This window comes from Chiloscyllium plagiosum, chromosome 6 (assembly GCF_004010195.1).
Source record: "Chiloscyllium plagiosum isolate BGI_BamShark_2017 chromosome 6, ASM401019v2, whole genome shotgun sequence".
In the NCBI taxonomy this organism is placed as follows: Eukaryota; Metazoa; Chordata; class Chondrichthyes; order Orectolobiformes; family Hemiscylliidae; genus Chiloscyllium; species Chiloscyllium plagiosum.
The window spans coordinates 79,906,832-79,927,980 of NC_057715.1; the positions used below are offsets into that span (position 1 = coordinate 79,906,832).

A 21,149-nucleotide genomic window follows, 5' to 3' on the forward strand; every position below is an offset into this window, starting at 1 on the left:
CAGATGGAATTTAATTTGGATAAATGACAGGTGCTGCATTTTGGGAAAACAAATTTTAGCAGGACTTATCCACTTAATGGTAAGGTCCTAGGGAGCATTGCTGAACAAAGAGACCTTAGTTCCTTGAAAGTGGAGTAAACAAATTTTAGCAGGACTTATCCACTTAATGGTAAGGTCCTAGGGAGCATTCTTGGAGTGCAGGTTCATAGTTCCTTGAAAGTGGAGTCGTAGATAGGTAGGATAGTGAAGGCGACATTTTGTATGTTTTCCTGGATTGGTCAGTGTATTGAGTACATGAGTTGGAAGGTCATGTTGTAGCTGTACATTGGTTAGGCCACTTTTGGAATATTGCGTGCGATTCTGATCTCCTTCCCATCGGAAGGATGTTGTGAAAATTGAAAGGGTGCAGAAAAGATTTACAAGGATGTTGCCAGAGTTGGTCAATTTGAGCTATAGGGAGAGGCTGAACAGGCTGGGGCTGTTTTCTCTGGAGCATCGGAGGCTGAGGGGTGACCTTATAGAGGTTTATAAAATGATGAGGGGCATGGATATGATAAATAGACAAAGTATTTTCCCTGGGGTCGGGGGAAGTCCAGAACTACAGGGAATAGGTTCAAGGTGAGAGACCTAAAGGGCAACCTTTTACGCAGAGGGTAGTATGTGTATGGAATGAGCTGCCAGAGTGTGTGGTGGAGTCTGGTACAATTGCAACATTTAAAAGGCATCTGGATGGGTATATGAATAGGAAGGGTTTGGAGGGTGCTGGCAGGTGGGGCGAGATTGGGTTCGGACATCTGGTCGACATGGATGAGTTGGACCAAAGGGTCTGTTTCCGTGCTGTATGTCTCTAGGACTACGTAGCATCTTGCAGAAACGTACCTGGGATGATCATCTGTGGTAATGTAAACAGCATCCTTATCTGCTACAGATGAATCAAAAGATATGAAATTCCCATTCTGTAGTGGAAGGAGCTCAAGTCCAATCAATTCTCCAAAGTTGTGGTCAGTTAGCACATACTCCAGAAGCTGGAGCTTTTCCTCCGCACTGCCTCGGTGTCTGAATTTCCGAATCACCTGCCGTACCAGAGTAGGACTGACTCTCTTTAGGTTCTTCGCGTCTGAACTATAGGCCTGGACAGCATTAAAGACGTTTTCAGGCACTCGGGCTATCTGTATACCTGCTTTATTAAGGAAGTTGAGAACAGTTTCTGCACACTCCTTGCTGTTGTCTATTTCACAGAAATAAACCAAGTCAACTTTCACCCAGCGATTGCTCATTGAATAGATGACAGGATGTTCAATCAGTTCCTTAAAGAGAGGCTCTAAAATTGGCTTCCAGTGCACTCGGATCTTGCCGACATCAGGCCATACTTTGTGAATGGCCTCAGGTGTTAATGGAGAAGTGTGGTCTTTTTCAGCTTGCATTCGCTTGACAGCTTCTAGAACAAGGGTAGCATAGGTTTTGGGAACCACGTTATTAATGAGGAGCTCATTCCATAGCGCAGCTGGGTCTCTCCACTGGTCCACTTCCCGCCACTTAATACTCCTTCTGTTATCTGTTAATCCAAAGAAGCCGCTGATGTGTACTGGCAGGCCAGTCTTGCTTTCTTCACTGGGAGGTAAAGGAAGAAAGCAGAATGCTCGCCCTATGAACTGAGGTACAGCTCCTTTCACATCCTCATTGCCAAGCAGAGGCATAGCAATGGCAATATTAGGAATGTACTTCAAATCTTCAGCCAAACAGTCCAATTCATTGCACATCCCTCTGCCTCCTACACTGTTGCAAACAAGCCAAGACATTTCATCTACATTCTTTGAAGCTACATCTTCAGTCACAATGTTCACATGGTATGTCACACATGTTATATTGTTGCTTGGAATATTATTGCAGTAGCGATCTGCAGCAGTCCTTAGGATTTTTAAGGAGTTTGACCTCTCATGTTTCAGCTCTTTCCCTTCAGAGGCAGTCACTCGGAAGAGGATTTGCTCTGTGCCATTGGATTCCCTGATAGATAAAGTAACACTCTGCACATTTTTCAGGAAAAGTAGAAGAGAACTTGCATCTGCTTTGAATGACTCAAACAACTCAAGAACTTTATCTTTATTATACACATTGTTGCTGATGTAGGATGGTTTCTTACGGAGAGGGAATCTGAATATGGTACCTGGAAAAAAACCATCTTTAAAGGTTTCTTTGGTGCTATCAAAGATTCCAACATATGGTGCAAACTGGTCTGGGTGCCCATTAATCTCCTCGCGATCACTTGCTAAATTCCAACTCTGCCCGCTTTCATGGGATCCAAAGAGCAATTGATGTGGATCCAATATGCCAATTTGCGCTCCACTAAATATGCAAGGTGCATCTGTGGACAAGAAATAATACTATTTAATATATCATGGGAAATCTAAACACAACAGTAGATTAAGTATTGCAACAATCGCTGACACGGATATACAAAATTAAAATATTACAGAAGCCGGAAATCCAAAATAAATTGAAAACCTAAAATCTGAGATAAAAATAAAATTTAACTTCAAATGACTGACTCTCTTGACCAATGCTGCCTGATCTATTTTTGGAATGTTCTGTTTATATTACAGGACTTTGAATTTCTCCAAACGGGACTCCCAGTTTTTCCGAACACCAGCACAATGTCAACCCCCATGTGCAATGAAGAATATTACTGAGCAACATGGGACTCCCTGTTACTACCATGGAGAGCTGAGCAAATAATTTTACATTAGTGAGGTACACCATGCTCTCATTCTGCCTCCCACAGACTCAGCCTAGCAACAAAATCCCTCTGTGTTGTTTGTTCAGGCATTGTGTTAAAATAGCACAGCAGGCTCCGATCACGCCAGCAGAACATAAGCAGCAGATTTAAAAAGAGATGCATCGGCTTGAATCAGATAGATGAAATTTAAAAATTGGGAGGAAAGACATGGATACGCTTTCCCTGCAATTTTGCTGCCTACCCCTCCCCCCTCAGATCTTTTTTCCCCAAAGGCCTCCCCCTTTGCAGCATTTCATCACAACATTCCCCTAGTTTCCTGGCAACCTCAGTCATTCCACACATAAACATGTGCCTTTAGAGTCACCACCAAAAATAACACTGTGTGACTACTGCTACCAGATTTTGTGAAACATCAATGTCATGGTCCTGTACAGGAAAGTTGAATTATGACGGTTTTACGACAAATCAACCAGGTCTTCTCAGCATCATGCTTGCACCAATACTTTTGGTCCATTTTACATCATGATGCTGCATCTGGGTGCTACCTGGAGGCCAATGTCTTGAGATGAATTTGGATGTGAAGTAGATAAAACTGGCCTCTTGGGACTGAGGAGACCCTTGCCCCATGACCACAGAACCCTCGGTCTGTTTCACGGAGCCCAAACTTAATTTTTGGCTCCAGGTTGCTTTCCTTTTTAATAACAGAATGAATTTTTGCAAGACATCTTTTGATGTAACAATAGAAATGAACTCCAAACAACTGATACCATCGAGAATCTCGAGAATCATTTAAGGCAACAACTTATATTTATATAGCGCCTTTAACATAATGAAACAGCCCAAAGTGTTTCAGAGGAGCATTATCAAGCAGTGCATGACACAAAGACATGTAAGGCGATATTATTGGACAAGATGATAAAAAACTTGGCCAAAAAAAGCAAGGTTTTAGGGAGTGTCTGAGCAGAGGTAGAGAGGTTTAGGAACAGAATTCCAAAATTTAAGGCCGTGTACTCATTACTTTGGTGATGTTCAAAACGTCAGCATTAGAAGAAGATTAGTATGACAAAGAGTTATTGAGCTGGAAAGGACTAGCATGAGAAGGGTGGGCAAGGCCATGAAGGCACTGGGGATTTATAAATAAAGATGTGAATTTAAAACGAAGATGTGAATTTAAAACAAAGATGTTCCTTGACTGGATGAATCAGCCACCCCAGAACATGCTCAGAAAGAGCGAGGGCAGAGATTGAGAGCACCTCAGGATAGAAGCAGCCTCTCAGCACTTTTTAAACTTTTGAAAATAAAAATAGTCACAGCTGTTAATCCATCATTGTGAAAGTGGTCTGTGCCTGCAGCTGTAGCCATTTATTTGCACCATCAGGGGACAGAAAATGACTTTCAATTATTCTCAAGACATGGAAAATTGCAGTGGACATGAGAGTCAAGCCTTAACAGGCCCTCTAATTGCTTCAGTTTGGTTACCTGCAGTTTGCAGATGGGTCGTCTCCAAACGAGTCTCCTTAAAAACACCGCAGAGGCAGGAAGATGCAGATACACTGACCTGCTGCTCTCTCGTGATGATTTTTACCCAGTCACTCTAGTTCTTCCTCTGCAGCCATTCGAAATCCAGTCCCATTTGCTGCTCTCCTGTTGGCTGCTATATTTTAATGACTGGAGCATTACACCATTACTCTGTTGAGGTGTTTAACGTGGCTCGCGTCTTTCCTGCCCAAGAATCTAGATGCTGTAAATAAGCACCTCCCGAGATCTACAAGCTTCTTTTTGAATCAAAGAATGAGATTGAATAGATGGAGGCCATTCAGTTCATTGTGTATATGCCATCTCTTTGAATGAGCTTTGTGAATAGTACCACTTTCCTGCTCTTTCACCACAGCCCTGTAAATTTCTGTTTCCACGTTTATCCAACTATCTATTGAAATAAATTATTGAGTCTGCCTTCTCCACACCTGTTTATCTTACTATGTAGTTTGTTTTCTTTCTGGTGGGGAGGAACAGACTGGTGAATGCCTGAAAATTGTAGTTCCAAGTACAAAGAGACCATCATAAAATAAATGCTTTACTTTAACACACTGCAGGTTATCAAAAACAAACTAGATACAACGTACAACAAAATGGGGGAGAATCCTGCACCAATTCTAAATTAATCTTGCACCAAGGAGCTGTAAACTAAACAAAAGTTCTATTCAAAACACTGCAAAACACAGACAATTCACCTACCTGTGACGTGATAAACAGAATTGAAACCAATTCCAAATCGCCCAACTTTCAGGGGGTCATCTCTTTTCCTACTTCTCGCTATTTCCTGAATTCCATGCCAGTCCTCAGGATTGAACACAGCATTGTTGTACGAATACAAGGCTGGACCTGAAGAAATAATCAAAGTTTTTATTTAATTAAAATCTATCCAGGCACTCCAGTGTCATCAAGGTGGAAAACTGTGCATACTCGTTGAAACTTACATCACAAAAGTATATTCCTGCCTGCACCTTATGAATTCAATACATTTGCAGCCAATACTGCTTTGGCAATGGATCGCACTAGCTTAAGGTTTCCATGTTTCAAGGATTAACTGATCATCCATCTTGGGTACATTTGTGGGCAGTGACGAAGGAATGATGCTTGCTGCTTGGGCTCAAAGGAAACAGCCTACTGTGGGCTCTGCAATGTGGATATCACCTTTCCCATTGTTAATCATGTTCTGGTGACAGCTGTGGGGGATCCCTGGTAACCAGCATTGGAGAGACAAAGCAAGGCAAGTAGCCAAACACTCAGTGTTCAACACTATCCAAGACTAAGCAGCCCACTTGATTGGCACCACGTCCACAAACATTCAGATGTGTTAACAGGGAACACAGCATTACAGTTTGAATGAGTGGGGAAGGGAATCATTTGTGCTTATAATCAGCCATCTGATAGCAAACAAAGTAACAATTTCAATGATTCAGACCTTAATCCTTCTGCAGTGGCTACTGATAAATCTAACCACATTGATTAAGATGTAAAATAATATTAAAAGGGATTGCACTCTATAATGCCCACTATTCTCCCACTGACCTTATCGACAGGATCTGCTGCAAGATGTCACAGTTGCATTTTGAATCCATTGTTGTTGTTCAGGAAATGTCTTACCTTGATATTCCTTCAGCAACTCTGACCAGAGTGAAGTTGCTCCATATTCTGTCTCATCGTATAAAAACTTCACCTCAGTAGCTCCAGCATCTTCAGCATTTTGTATCAGCTCCTAAAAACAAAGAATTAAATGAGAATATACTTGTTATTTCTGTGGGTTTCCCAGCTGCTGCACACCTCCATAATAACTCTGGGATCCTCAGAAGAATACTGGACTTCAACCTTATCAGTCATTTTGTTGCTGCTAATGGTACTCATTATGCCAATGTCAGCATTGTAAAGCAAAGAAAACCAATTTGCATAAAGAAGACAGGGGCAAAAGAAGGGAAGGAAGAGGGAGAAAGGAGACGGCAGAAGGCAAAAGAGCCTGCAAGCATGCAGAAAAATAATTAATTGTGGAAGCCAGAAAATGACAGAAATATATAAAGGCATTGCAAGAGAGTGAGAAAATGTTGGAAACACTACTGTGTAACCCAGTTTCCAACCAAAACAATGCCATACTTTTTCAGATGGCAATATGCTATGCATTTATTGCAGCTTCTGTATTTATTCCACGGCACACAGTTGGGTATGTAACTTTTCATTGAACTCAAGTCTGTTTACAGTCCAAATGTCATCAACAAGTCCCTTCTGAAATTGACTGTGAAATTGATAAACTAGGTCAAGTGCACAAACATGAGAACTTGCGCTTCGAGCTCACATTGAAGTACGTTTTATGAATCACAACAGAACGGAGATGTTGACACCAGTCATGCTGCATTGATTCTTCGTTACCATTTCATGCAGGGGGATGGGCTTAGATTAGTACACAGTTCTATGCAACAGTGAGGACTGAAGGGCCTGTTCTGCACTGTATTGTTCTACGTTCTATGTCTCACTGAGTACAGTGTCCACAGGCTTCTGCAATGTTACACAAACAGAATACCAAATATCCATTTTTACTCACAGTTTGATTAAATATACGGTGCTAGCCAAAAGCTGTATGACCTTATGACACAGTAGTTGAGAGTGTGGTGCTGGAAAAGCACAGCAGGTCAGGCAGCATCCAAGGAACAGGAGAATCGACATTTCAGGCATAAGCCCTTCATCAGGAATTGTGTCCGAAACTTTGATTCTTCTGCTCCTCGGATGCTGCCGGTTCTGCTGTGCTTTTCCAACACCACACTCTCAACTCTGATCTCCAACATCTGCAGTCCCTACTTTCTCCTTATGGTACAGTACTCTGCAATATATCGAAGCATCTCCACTTGTCGGTCGAATGGCATACGTTTAATTTCTTTCAATTGCTGAGTCTCTCACAAAGAGAAATGTGCAATTTTTTTGGCATCTCTGGTTTGAATACTTTATCTCTCTATTTACCAACATTCAACCAACTGGGGTGCCAGAGACATAAAACCACAAAGGACCCAACACTGTCATTTCAATAGGACCAAACAAGTAATAAAGATGCTCACCTTAAGAATCTGTCCTCCCTCTGGATACCTCCTCAGAATATCCTTAAGAAAGTCTACAAGTGGTGGCGTTGTTTGTCCAAATTTGCCTGTAAAAGCAAACATAGCTTTCAGTTCCTAATTCAAGAAGTTGGTTTCATTAGTGTTTGTTCCTATCACAATTTTAAACTATGAACATTGATTTTGAAAGAAGGCTACAACTGTAATAATATGAAGATTTACAATTAGCCTTGTAGTGACAAGAGGGGAATTTCAATTCTCCCTGTCCATCAGGAAAGGCACAGAAAATCAATGAAAATAGACCAATTCCACAAGTACCAAGGGAAAGAAAGAACCCCATATGGAACCTTTTATTATAACCATACAAGCATTTCAGGATACCAGTGAGATTTGCTGATTTCTTGTCACTGCATTGGGATCCTCCCACTGCACCCAAGATCAATTTCAAACTATTGCAGATCAGTAATATTAAATTTACCAAGGTTAATCTGTTTCCTTTCCGATGTCCTAGTGTTAAAAGATGTTCGTATAGTTAGTCTTATTTATACTAATGAGCATTAGACATTGTAAATCAATTGATTACCTCCTCCCTCAAGTCCTCTTCCTTGTAAAGTCAAGTTAATCTCATGGGTTCCAGTTTGCAACAAATTCTCAATCTGTGCTGAGTCGTACAACTAACAGAGAGAACAGGATAAACAGTATGTGATTCAATTTTGAATTAATGCATTAGAATTAAGAGGCAAATTAAATGCTTTTGTGAACTTGATAATGACTATTCCATCAAATGTGCTGGCAGGTACAATTGTAGTAATAGCTTACATTCATATATAGAAACAAAAATAGGAAGTGCTTTATAAATAAGATATTTGATCACTCAAGACTATATTTCCCCTCAAAGAAAATCAGCTTTAATACTATTTATTCAATTACTAATTCCACAATTTCAACTATAATAACACTTGCTTGGCAATGTTTCAAAGTAAGCAGCATTCCATTAAAAAAATGAGTAGTGCAAACAAACTTCCACAGAAGATTGAACCTAAATCAAAAAAGGACAGATCATGGGTACTTTCTGGATTGTATAGTGATTGTCCAAAGAAACTCAGGGGTTCAGGTGTATAGGTCTTTAAAATATCATGAATAGGTGCAGAAAATAATCAAGAAAGCTAATGGAATGCTAGCTTTTATGTCCAGGGAACTGGAGTATAAGAACGCAGAAGTTACACTGCAGTTAGACAAAACCGTGGTTGGCCACCTCTTGAAGTATTGTGAGCAGATCTGTGCATCACACCTTAGGAAGGATGTAATGTCTTTGGAGGGAGTACAACGTTGGTTAACAAGAATGATAACTGGCATTCAGGAGTCATGTTATGAAGAAAGATTACACAAATTAGGCCTGTTTTCTCTAGAATTTAGAAAGTCAAGTAGTGATCTGATGAAAGTCTCCCAGATATCAACAGGAAAAGACAGTAGATAAAAAATAAATTATTTCCATTGGTTGGGGTTTCTAGAACGAGGAGGCATAATCTGAGAATTAGGGCTAGACCGTTCAGGAGAGATGCGAAGATGCACTTTTACACAGAAAAAAGGAGGTTAGAGTTTTGGAACTCTTAGGGCACAGATCAGCCATGATCCCATTGAATGGCAGAACAAGCTCAAGGGGCTGAAACGTCTACTCCTGTTCCTTAGCTCTGACAATGATTTCAGTTTGTAAATACTGGTGGGGAACAGAGAGAAACAAATGTATATCTACTAAAAAGCTAAGAACCAACCTGTAAGCAAGATGGGAATCAAAATCCTTACTGAAATTGCCCAAAGGCTAGGATTTAAACTAATGCACAGTCTGGCTGTTGAGTCTGTTCAAGAATGTTACAGACACATTAAATTTGGACACTATTGTGCGCATCTGAAGAAATAATTGCCTGGCTCGTATAGAATAATTGACATGTCCAGATGCAAATTCTTTGCGCAGTCACTATTACCATGGATAAGAGAAATTAGGCAAACGGTATGATCCAAGGTGATGTTAATATTGGACAAATCAAACCCCAGAGTGAAACTTGGCTTGATTGATCAAAGTTTTGTGTTTTCTCAAACTGTAGAGGTGAGTCACTGAGCATGTTCACGCAAATCGGCATACTTCTTCTCAAAGAATAAAAATATGAGCTATATTATACTATAAAGGGTTGAAAACATTTCATTACAAACACTAGAAAAAGAATCAAATTCACACTATTCCTTTTATCTCAGCAATACCATTAGAAACACAGAACACTATCTCCACACCAAGCCTTCTTACTTGGGCTGGTACTGTCTTAGCTGAGTTCCTGCTGATGAATCTCGTACATTCACTAAACGCTTTTTCCTTCAGCTGGCACTTCTCTGTGAGACACTTAAAACAAACTGCACCACTGCTTTAACTACAGAGCAAATGCATGAGTTCCTTAAACTCAGCTTTAGTCAATATTTGTTAATGCTGGGGGAATTAATTGACACAGGCTATTATCATACTGTTTTTGACCACCTGAAAGATATAACAGCCTAATCTGGGTAATTTCTGATAATATTTGAATATAAATGGACATTTGAACTATTGTGTGCATTCTGGAATGGTTCAAGCAGAGTAAATGATTACACTGATTCACAGTTGTGTATACGGTTTTGGAGGCTGAGGTTAAGCTAGAAGACGAGCGTCAATGTGAAGGGACCTTTACTCAACATGTGATCATACTATCGCTCATCTGGGAGTATTGATGCAGACATGACCATAAGATGTAGAAGCTGAAATAGGCTAGTCATGCCATCAAGTCATATCAGTTTTTACTGTGGAGAAAGAAACCGAGTCTACAGAATGCAGAAAAATAAACTTTGATGTTTCATAAACAGATCATATTACACAAGAGAAATTACGAGAGGTCTTAAAGAATATAAAGATGGGTAAATCTCTAGGATCAGATCTAACATATCCCAGAACATTGTGGGAAGTAAGGAAGAAAATTACAAGACCCCTTGCAGAAATATCTGGATTATTTATAAGTATAGATGAGATGCCTGGTGACTGGAGGTTGGCTGATGTTGCACCTTTGCTTGAGAAAGGTTGGAAGGAGAAACTAGGGAACTATTGATCTGAAAGTCAAGATTTAGTTGTGGGTAAATTGTGGGAGGTGATTATAGAAGATAGGATTGATGGATATTTAGAAAGGCAAAAATTGATTAGGGATAGTCAACATGATTTTGTGTGAGGAAAATTGTGTCTGAGTTTTTTGAGGAAGTTACCAAAAACATTGATGATGGCAGGGCAGTAAACATTGTTTATTTAGATTTTAGTAAAGCCTTCTGACATGGTAGACTAATTAGTAAAGTTAGATCGCATGGGATTCAGGGGGAGCTTGCTAGTGGACACATAATAGACTTAACGGCAGGAGAAAGAGAGTAATAGTGGAAGGTTGCTTTTCCGACTGAAGGCCTGTAACCAGCGGTGTTCCACAGGGATCAGTTTTGGATCCTCTTTTGTTGGTCATTTGTATAAATGATTTGGATGACAATATAGAAAGCATGGTTAGTGGGTTTGCAGATGACACCAAAATTGCTGACATTTTAGACAGTGAATAAGGTTTTCTAAGGTTCCAAAGGGATCTTGATCAAATGGGTCAATGGGTTGAAAAATGGCAGCTGGAGTTGAATCTGGATAAATGTGAGGTATTGCATTTTGGTACAACAAACAGTGTTGGGCTTTTACAATTAATGGTAGAGCCTTTGATAGTGTTGTAGAACAGAGGGACTTGGGGTGCAGGTACATAATTCTTTGAAGTTTGCATCATATATAGACAGAGTGGTTAAAAAGGTTTGCCTTCATTGCTCAGCCCTTTGAGTATAGGAGGTGGGACATAATCTTGAGGTTTTACAAAACATTGGTGAGGCCTCTTCTATAATACTGTGTCCAGTTCTGATCACCCAGTTATAGGACATTATTAAGCTGGGGGGCAATCAGAAGAGATTTACCAGACATTGCCGGGTATGGAATGTTTGAGTTATAAAGAAAGGCTGTATTTGCTGGGACCTTTTTCTTTGGAACATAGTAGATTGAGAGGCGACCTTATAGAAGTTTATAAAATAATAAGGGGAATAGATAGAGTTCATTGTAGTTGTCTTTTCCCTAGGTTGGCAGATTTCAAGACTAGGGGGCATATTTTTAAAAGTTGAGGGGAGAGCGGTTTAAAAAAAATACATAAAAGAGGCAAATTGTTTTTACACAAAGTGGTTCGCATGTGGAATGAACTTTCTGAGAAAATGGGGGATGTGGGTACAATTACAGCGTTTAAAAGACATTTAGATAGATACATGAATAGGGAAGATTTGGAGCAGGAGCAGGTGGGTTGAATTATGTTCAGCATGGACTGGTTGGACCGAAGAGTTTGTTTCCGTGTTATATGACTCTATGACTACTCCACCATTCAATAAGTGTATGACAAATCTGATAACCCTTAACTCCCACATTCCTGCCTATTCTCTTACTGCTTAAAATCTCTCTACTTCAGCTTTAAATAAACTAAATTTATTTAGGGCGGCACGGTGGCACAGTGGTTAGCACTGTTGCCTCACAGCACCAGAGACCCGGGTTCACTGCGTGGAGTTTGCACGTTCTCCCCATGTCTGCGTGGGTTTCCTCCGGGTGCTCCGGTTTCCTCCCACAGTCCAAAAATGTGCAGGTTAGGTGAATTGGCCATGCTAAATTGCCCGTAGCAGTAGGTGAAGGGGTGAAATATAGGGGAATGGGTCTGGGTGGGTTGCGCTTCGGCGGGTCGGTGTGGGCTTGTTGGGCCGAAGGGCCTGTTTCCACACTGTAAGTAATCTAATCTAAATGACCCAGCCTCCACAGCCCTCTACTGTAAAGAATTCTACAAACTCACTATCTTGTGCAAGAAGGAATTCCTCCTGATCTGTCTTAAATGGGTGACTGTTTACTCTCAGGTTATGTCCTCTGATCCTAGATTCTCCCTGAAGGAGAAACAACCTCTGAGCATCTACCCTGTCAAGTCCCTTAAGAATTTCATACATCTCAACATAGTGATAAACACTGGCACTGAGCAATAAAAAGTGGAAGAAGTTCCATTTCCCATCAGGAACAGCCCTCGACTAAGTGAATAATTAGAACATAGAACATAGAACATAGAAGAATACAGCGCAGTACAGGCCCTTCGGCCCTCGATGTTGCGCCGATCCAAGCACACCTAACCTACACTAGCCCACTATCCTCCATATGCCTATCCAATGCCCGCTTAAATGCCCATAATGAGGGAGAGTCCACCGCTGCTACTGGCAGGGCATTCCATGAACTCACGACTCGCTGAGTAAAGACATTCACAAAGAATTCTCAGTGATTAAAAGTGAATATCACAGGTTAACAATTCTCTTGGTTCATTTACACAAAACATTTCATTCGTATGTCTTACAAAAGTCAAAAGGTCCTATAAATGTGCTCATTGTACGTTGGCTGAAGCAAACATAAAGGCCTCAATTAGTAAATGGGCAGGAGGGCATCCATAAGCCTTCCATTCAGGACTTAAATCAGGTGGCAGTGGGAAGGCAGCAAGTTGCTTATTGCCTGACTCAGGGCTCCTCCCAGCCCAAGCCTTGAAACCTCCCATCAGGGAAATTCAAGTTCTACCCAACTTTTTCAGCACAGCCATAAAACTGGCATCTACCTGACAAAGTGGAAAAGCATCCAGGTACATCCTGTCCACAAAAAAAAAAAACAGGAGAAATTCAATCCACCCAAATACCACTTCATCAGTCTATTCTGAGTCATTGATTGTGCTATCAAGTTGCACATGTTCATCAATAAACTGACCAACTGTACTCAGTCTGGGTTCTGCCTGCATCTTCGTGCTCCAGATCTCATTAAAAAATCTATAATCAAACAGTTCAGATGAGTTATGATGCATGGAGCAGGTGAGACTTCACCACAGACTTCCAAACTTAGAGGTAGGGACATTACCACTGAGCTACAATTGCATTCAAATTGTCTCAATCAAATGAAGGAACTTGTGTCAGTGAAGTAAATCTTCAGTGAAGCACTGGAATTTCAATCTAGATGGTTGTGATTATGGGAGTGAGACCTGAACCTACAGTCTTCTAACTCAGAAGCCAGGGTGTGAAGTGACCCACACCTCATACAATCCAGATCTTAGTTCAAACATTGGCAAAAAGACCTGAATTCCAGAGGAGAAGTCTGAATGACAAAGGCAATATTTGAGTAAGTGTAACATCAGCAAGCCCTTAAAAATCAAGTCAATGGGAATTCCAGCAGGGAAATGTTATACTGCCTAGTATCTATATCCAGTATCAAGGAAGATTAGTGGTGGCCAGAGGTCAATCAGAGGACACTGCTACAGGCCTTCCTTAAATGAGTTTCCTAGGCTAATTAATTATCAGCTGCTTTATCTTCCTTCTATTATAAGAGAAAAGTGGGAACATTTGCTGATGTTACAGTGTTTAGTTTTTTTAAAATTTTTTGTTCAATGGGTGTGGATATTACTGGCTATGCCAGCATGTACTGTCCATCACCAATTCCCCTCAAGAAAGTGGGAATGAAGTGTGTTCTTGAACCGCTGAAGACCACAGAGGCGAAGGTGCACCCATAGCGGTGTTAGGAAGCAAACTCCAGGACTTAATCAGTGATACTGAAGGAACAATGGCACGGTTCCAAGTCAGGGTGTGCGTGCCTAACAGGGGAACATGCAAGTAAAAGTACTTCAACGCATCTACTGCCTTTGTCCTAAGTCGAAGTCTCAAGTTTGGAAGGTGCTTTCAAAGGGACACTGTAGGTTGCTGCAGTGAATCTTGTAGATGGTTCACATGTGCATCAGTGCTGAAGGAAGTGAATGTTGAGGGTGATGTCAACCAAATGGCTGCTTTGTCCTGGATAGTTCAAGCTTCTCGAGTGCTGTTGGAGTTACACTCATTCAAGCAGGTGGAGTGTATTCAGTTAGGCAAGATTGCGATCTTCAAAACAAATCTCCCACCCTAACGTCACCCCCTGTCCACAAGTAAATTTTTATTTAAATTTCTCCTTTATTAGAAAACCACAGTGGGGCACACTTGCTCCCACTCTGTGTTTACAGGCTGTGACTTTGCAGGCAATGCAACAACATTGTGTTAACGTTAAACCAGAAACAGGTTGCATTTCACACACATGGGCATGGGGGAAATGTTGCAATACAAGCACAATTACAAACTTAGAAAGTAAGACAGAATCACAACAGATAAAGGGATTATTCAATTAGTAATGACAAATACAAAACAACTGAGAGATACCAGTTAATCAGCGTCTTTGTTTTTAAGATGGAGGCCAAAAACCAAAAATTGGAGTTTGCAGTCTCAATGTCCTTGTGGGGGTGGACTAGTTGGTTACTCAGCAGTTAAGGAATTGCAGGCAGTATATTCTCATTAAATATCCCTTTGAAAGACTTCTGAGCAAGGTTCGTTGAAATGAGATTCCACTGTTTTGTCAAAAGATGGCTTTTGCTCAGAGTGCATAAATACAGGTGCTGCTTTTTACAGGCTCGTGGCTTTTCTTTTGACGCTGGTTACTGGTGTTGATTCTATCAGTCAATATAGTGAGGAACAGTGCTGAACCCTTAACCATCTACTACTTCAACTGTGCCCCATGCCCAGAAAGTGAATATCCTTCATCTGCCCAGATAAATGCAGCTCTAACCTCTCTGAAAAAGTTCAATGCAACTCAAGGCAAAATATCCGATTGACAGTCATCTCTTCCACTGTTCATTGGACATGAATGGTCTTTAATTATATGCAAGTGATAAGGATTAACTGAGAATGGATTTGTGTCCTTATACATATAGATCAGGGCTTCTCAAAGTGAGGGTCAAACAAGGTCATGATCTCCAAGGTACTAATAAGTCACCATGGAGAGGACCAGATTCAAATGCATAAAATGTTTTAACAGGGCTGGCAGATGATACTTTCCCTGGCCAGGAACTCTAGAACCAGGAGACAGTCTCAGGATACAGGGTAGATTATTTAGGGCTGAGATGAGGAAAGATTTCTTCATTCAAATAGTGTACTGTTGGAATTCTCTGCCAGAGAAGGCTGTGTAGACCAAATCACTGAATATATTGAAGAAAAGATAGATACTTTTATATTTTATAGGCATCAAAGAGTATGGGGAGAAATCAGGAATATGGCATTCAGCTGAGGTTCAAACGGAGATGGGGTTAGTGAATGGTGGAAAGCTTAAAGGGCCAAATGCGTAACTCTTGATTCTAGTTTCTATGTTTTTAAAAAGACTGGCACAGATCTGACAGACTGCAGCGGAGAAACAGGACACTCTGCACTAAGCTGCTAACTTCCACCACACATTCAGAAACATAAACCAAATCCATATTTAAATACTGAAGTGCTTCACTATATCACAACTTAAAAAGATATGGTAATCTTACAAACAACAAAATCCCATTATAAGCATTGCAAATTTGTCGATGGTAAAATTTCATTCAATTATCTTAATCATCACAGCAAACACATGAAACACGGTTGCTAATAGGAAATTATTATCACCTCCTTCTCGTAATTAATGCAAGTGCACAACAACATCATACAGATTCATTCAAAACTGGAATTCATCAATTTATTATGAACGATCTCATCTGTGGTCCTCTACTTAACTGCTTATTGTTTTAACTGTTTCTACCTCCTCCACTATGAGCCTGGGGCCTTTATATTGGTTTCTCATTTTAAAAAACTAACAGTAAATATGAATGACAAATACATTTTTGCGGGACATGGGTGGTTACCGGTCTATTAGAACAGGGAGAACTACTTGAATCACTAAAGATTCCTCTGATTATTTGGATTGGTATCTCATTATTTTCTCAGACACATAGTCAAGAAATGGTCATATATAGGAAACCAGGGTACAAAGTACTTTAAATACATTCCACTATTATATTAGTTCATGGTCAAGCTGTGTTTCCAATATAAGAGGGACTGTATCAATTACAAGAGTGTGGCTGGGGAGGCAGCAAATAATTGCAAGAACTGAAGTGAAAAAGAAACAAAACATTTACCATATGACGGGTTGTGGGCAGTGGAATTTTGATGAGTTGGACATTTATAGAATGATGTTCAAAGTGGCCACAGGAAAGAACATTGGAGAATCTGAGCCTGGAGATGAAAACGTAAACTAGGTTTCAGCTATAGGATGGCAGTAAAGCCAATGGTGGAAGATAACACTGTCAAAGCAGAAACATACAGTTGCAATAATGGATAGGATGCTGGCAGAAAACCAGCTTGTAGTTTAGCACTACACCAAATTTTCTCACCATTAGGTTCATTCTGAGCAAGCAGCAAGACAGGAGTAGAATCCAAAACTATGATCCTAAACTTCTTGGCAGCGATGAAACAGACTGATCAGCCTTGCCAATGTGGAGCTGGAGAATGTTCAAGCAGAGAGGTGGAACTGGGTGCCAGTAACATATAAAAACTGATCTCCTGCCTACATCAGAGGGTGTCAGCAGGGACAACATATAACTCAGGATTAGAGGCTTTCTAGAGATTAAGCTTCTAATAGCATCCAAAGTGATCATGAAGGGTTAGAAAAAGGGTGCTTGCAACATTCCTTTATATGTCCACTGTCCTCTCTCTCTTTGAGCTTTATCTCCATCTATTTTGTTTTCTCCTTACCCTCTCCCCCAACCCTATCTTCTGCACAAAAACTACCATTTTCCTCACTACCATCAGTTTTGAGGAGTGGTTACTGGACCAGAAACATTAACTCTGATTTCTCTTCACAGATGTTGCCAGACCTGCTGAGCTTTTCCAGCAACTTCTGTTTTTGTCTCTGATTTCCAGCATCAGCAGTTATTTTGGTTTTTATTTGCTTGCTCCATTGGACAGATAGGAATGAAACTGAGCAAAGACAATGCACTCAGATGGGCCTTAAAAAGGTATGAGTGATTTAATCAAATGGTGAACCAGGACCAGGTAAGCTGGCACAGCACCATGGCAGTGAATAAAATTTAAATCTCAGGTGCACTTTGCTTCATTAAATATCTGTACTTTTACCATAAAACAAATGTTTTGGTGAAAATCTGAGTCCCTCCGTGGCCATATTTTACTAATCTGAGTAGGAAAGAACTATGTTTCCCTCTTTGGCTTTATAAGGATAATTAAACAAAGGAAGTCACATTGCTACACCACTACCATTTCAACTCAAAGTCAAGATTACCTCTTTCCCATTGTATAGCAACCGCTGTTCTGAAACAGGAAAATCCGTTTCCACATAGATTAACTCCTTGATGTCTTGAACAGTTGCACATGGAACAACTTCATACACTCTTCTCCCTATATATTCATGGAGAACAGTGACCTTTGGAAGCCTTTGAAGAAAGAAAAACAAAGTTTCTCCAGCAAATGCAAGATACAGTGAAAGAAAAGCTGCTGTTTGTACAATCAACTTTTTTTAAATTATTTATATTGTAAGTTAAATTTAGGGTCATCAGCTTTATCAAAACATTGGCATCGTTTTGTTTCACCCATATATAGAGTTCAAAATAAATGGAACCAATTGGAAGCAATTATTTTTCAGAACAATGATTAGATAGTACGCATTTCTAACAAATACATTGTCTGTTTCATCACTGAGAAAAAAATAACACAAGTTAGTTTTAGTTAATCCCTTTTCTCATGTCACATCTTCTCATGTTTAAGTTGCTAGCTTATTATCCAGAATTCTGCTTCACTTCATTCCTTAATTACAATACGGAATCATATATTAGCAACACCACAGAAGGGAGGCCAAGTTCAAAACTTGTTATTTTCACATTCCCAAAGTTTCACATCAAATGGGCAGCACGGTGGCACTGTTGCCTCACAGCGCCAGAGATCTGGGTTCAATTCCCACCTCCGGCAAATGTCTGTGTGGAGTTTGCACATTCTCCCAGTGTCTGCGTGGGTTTCCTCCGGGTGCTCCGGTTTCCTCCCACAGTCCAAAGATGTGTAGCTTAGGTGAATTGGCCACGTTAAATTGCCCGTAGTGTTAGGTGAAGGGGTAAATGTAGGGGTCTGGGTGGGTTGCTCTTCAGAGGGTTGATGTGGACTTGTTGGGCCAAAGGGCCTGCTTCCACACTAAGAAATCTAAAAAAAATTATATCACACATCTGGCTATTTACTTTTCCAAGCATCTGCAGTCATTGTTTTTACCTATTTACTTTTTAAGCCCAATCATACTTTTTCTTACTTTCACTTTCAAACTATAGGTCATGTGCACTTAAACAGCACTTAAATCATGAAAATATTTAACCTGCACAGTGACAATTTAATGAAATCAGTTTAAAGGTATGTGCAGTCATATCTAAAGCTCTTATGTATATTTCAACATGGTACCGAGAGTACTGAACAACAGATGTATTCATGTGGGAATTTGGATAAATCTGGATTAGTCATTCCAACCAGAGTCTTTAAATAGTTTCAAAAACAGGCAAACAATTAAAAAGGATTTTCAACCACGCTAGGCTAGCAAACAAAAAAAACTAAACTAAATATTTGATATCCATTGAAAATACGAATCTTGAGACATCTTGAAAACAGTAATATGCTACAGTAACCAATGCAACTGGCCACAACCGATGGGTCATCAGACCAAGGACAGATGTTCTTTTAATAGATGTGAACAATACTATACTTGTCAGCATTTTAATAGCACAAACAAATCCCATAACAGAAAGTGAACATTATTATTTAATTGATGGTCCATTCAAAATACAAAAAAGGTTTATCAAACTGGTTAGTCTGGGAAGGAGTTCTAGAGCATCATTGATCCTTGTTGCACATGATTGGTGGATAGTTGACACCGGGAATGAGTGGAGTGTCTTATGAAACTAAGTTGGACAGGCTAGGCTTACTTCTACTGGGGTTTAGATAATCGAGGGGTGACTTGATTAAAAGGTATACAATTCAGACTGGTGGATGTGGAAGAGATGTTTTGTTTTACAGGTGAATCTAGAACTAGGAGGTATTATTAGAAAATAGTGGAGCAGTAGTAGGCCCATCAAGTCTGCTCCACCATTCAATGAGATCATGGCTTATCTGATTTGGAGGTGCCGGTGTTGGTCTGGGGTGGACAAAGTTAAAAATTACTTAACACCAGGTTATGGTCCAACAGGTTTACTTGGAGACACTAGCTTTCGAAGCTGTTCCTTCATCAGGTGGTTGTGGAGCAGGATCATACAACACAGAATTTATAGCAACAGGACTGCAGTGTCATTGGAATGTAATATTAAGCAAATTTAGCTTGAGTCTTTCGTCTTTCAGAGTGATCATATTAGCTTCGGTTCCTTTGTATGTAAATTCCAGAACTTTAAGAGTTACATTACACACACACACAGATACTCAAACTCTCTCACAGACGCAGACACACACACACACAAGTTTGTGGGGTGAATTTGTACTAGAATTACATTTTATTCTGCTCAAAAATTGCATAAATCCATGTAAAATTCAGTAATTCCCACTTTAGAAATAGAATCAGTCTGACCTAACATTGAGACACAGACTTTAACTTCACACCTTCAATGATTATCTGAGCTGAGATGACACCTATTGTTAAAAGCTATCTTGAGAATGTAACTTTAAAAAAGTTCTGGGGTTTACATGTGTTTTTTTAAAACTATGGCTTATCTGATGATTCACAACTCTAATTTCCAGTTTTTCTTCCATAACCCTCAATCCCCTTAACAATTAAAGATCTCTCTATCCCAACCCTGGATATACTACATGACCCAGGTTCAACAGCCCTCTGCGGCAAAGAATTCCACAGATTCATTATCCTCCTCATCTCAATCTTAAATGGGCATTCTCTAATTCTGAGATGATGCCCTCTGGTCCTATACCCTTCCACAAGGGGAAACATCCTTTCCACATCTACACTGTCAAGCCTGTACGATTCGTAGATGTTTCAATAAGGTCGCCATTCATTCTTCTAAACACCAATGAGTACACAGGTCCAACTTAAACAACTTTTCCTCACACGCCAACCCCTCCATATCCAGGACTACCTCAATAACATTATATATGTCCTTAGCTGTATTCCTTACATGTTTCCATGGAGGAGGCAAAGGCCTAGTGGCATTATCACTTGACTATAAATCAAGAGACCCAAGTAATAGTTTCAAATCCCACCATGGCAGATGATGGAATTTAAATTCAATAATAAAACAAATCTGGAACTAAGAGTCTCATGATGACCACAAAAGGTGCCAACTGTCAGAAAATCCAATCTGGTTCCCTAATATCCTTTAGAAAGGAATTCTGCCATTCTTACCTGTTCTCGCCTACATGTGACTCTGGACCCACAATAATGTGGCTGACTCTCAAGTGAGGCAATGAGGCATGGACAATAAGTGCTGGCCCAGCCAGCGATGCTCCCATCCCATCAATGAATTCTTTTTTTAAAAAAAAGGTCCAAAACTGTTCACAGTATTCCAGCTGTGGTCTGAGGAGTGCTTTGGAAAGGTTTAGCAAGACCTCCCTATTGTTATTCTCCATTCCCTTTGAAATAAAGGTCAACATTCCACTGGTCTTCCTTATGAAATGAACTTGGATGCTAGCTTTTTATGATTAATGCACAAGGACTCACAAATCCCTCTGTGCTGTCGCAGTCTTTCTCCATTTAAGTAATGTTCAGCTCCTCTTTTCTTCCTGCCAAGGTGTATAAGCTCACATTTTCCCATATTATATTCCATTTGCCAAGTTCTTACCCACTTGCCTCATCTACATCCCTCTGCAGATTCTTTAAC

General features: G+C 40.2%; 1 protein-coding gene across 2 annotated transcripts in view; it reads right to left on the reverse strand.

Annotated features, from left to right (window-relative positions):
- The window catches only part of sacs (sacsin molecular chaperone), a 106,556-nt gene that overhangs the window by 49,932 nt on the left and 35,475 nt on the right, over positions 1 to 21,149 (reverse strand). For both annotated transcript variants that reach the window (XM_043691951.1, XM_043691950.1), the window contains exons 3-8: positions 17,582 to 17,732; positions 7,916 to 8,006; positions 7,336 to 7,421; positions 5,882 to 5,993; positions 4,970 to 5,116; positions 880 to 2,362 (exon numbers count right to left, since the gene is read on the reverse strand). In XM_043691951.1, coding sequence (XP_043547886.1) covers positions 880 to 2,362; positions 4,970 to 5,116; positions 5,882 to 5,993; positions 7,336 to 7,421; positions 7,916 to 8,006; positions 17,582 to 17,732 — 2,070 coding nt within the window. The remainder of the gene's footprint in view (positions 1 to 879; positions 2,363 to 4,969; positions 5,117 to 5,881; positions 5,994 to 7,335; positions 7,422 to 7,915; positions 8,007 to 17,581; positions 17,733 to 21,149) is intronic.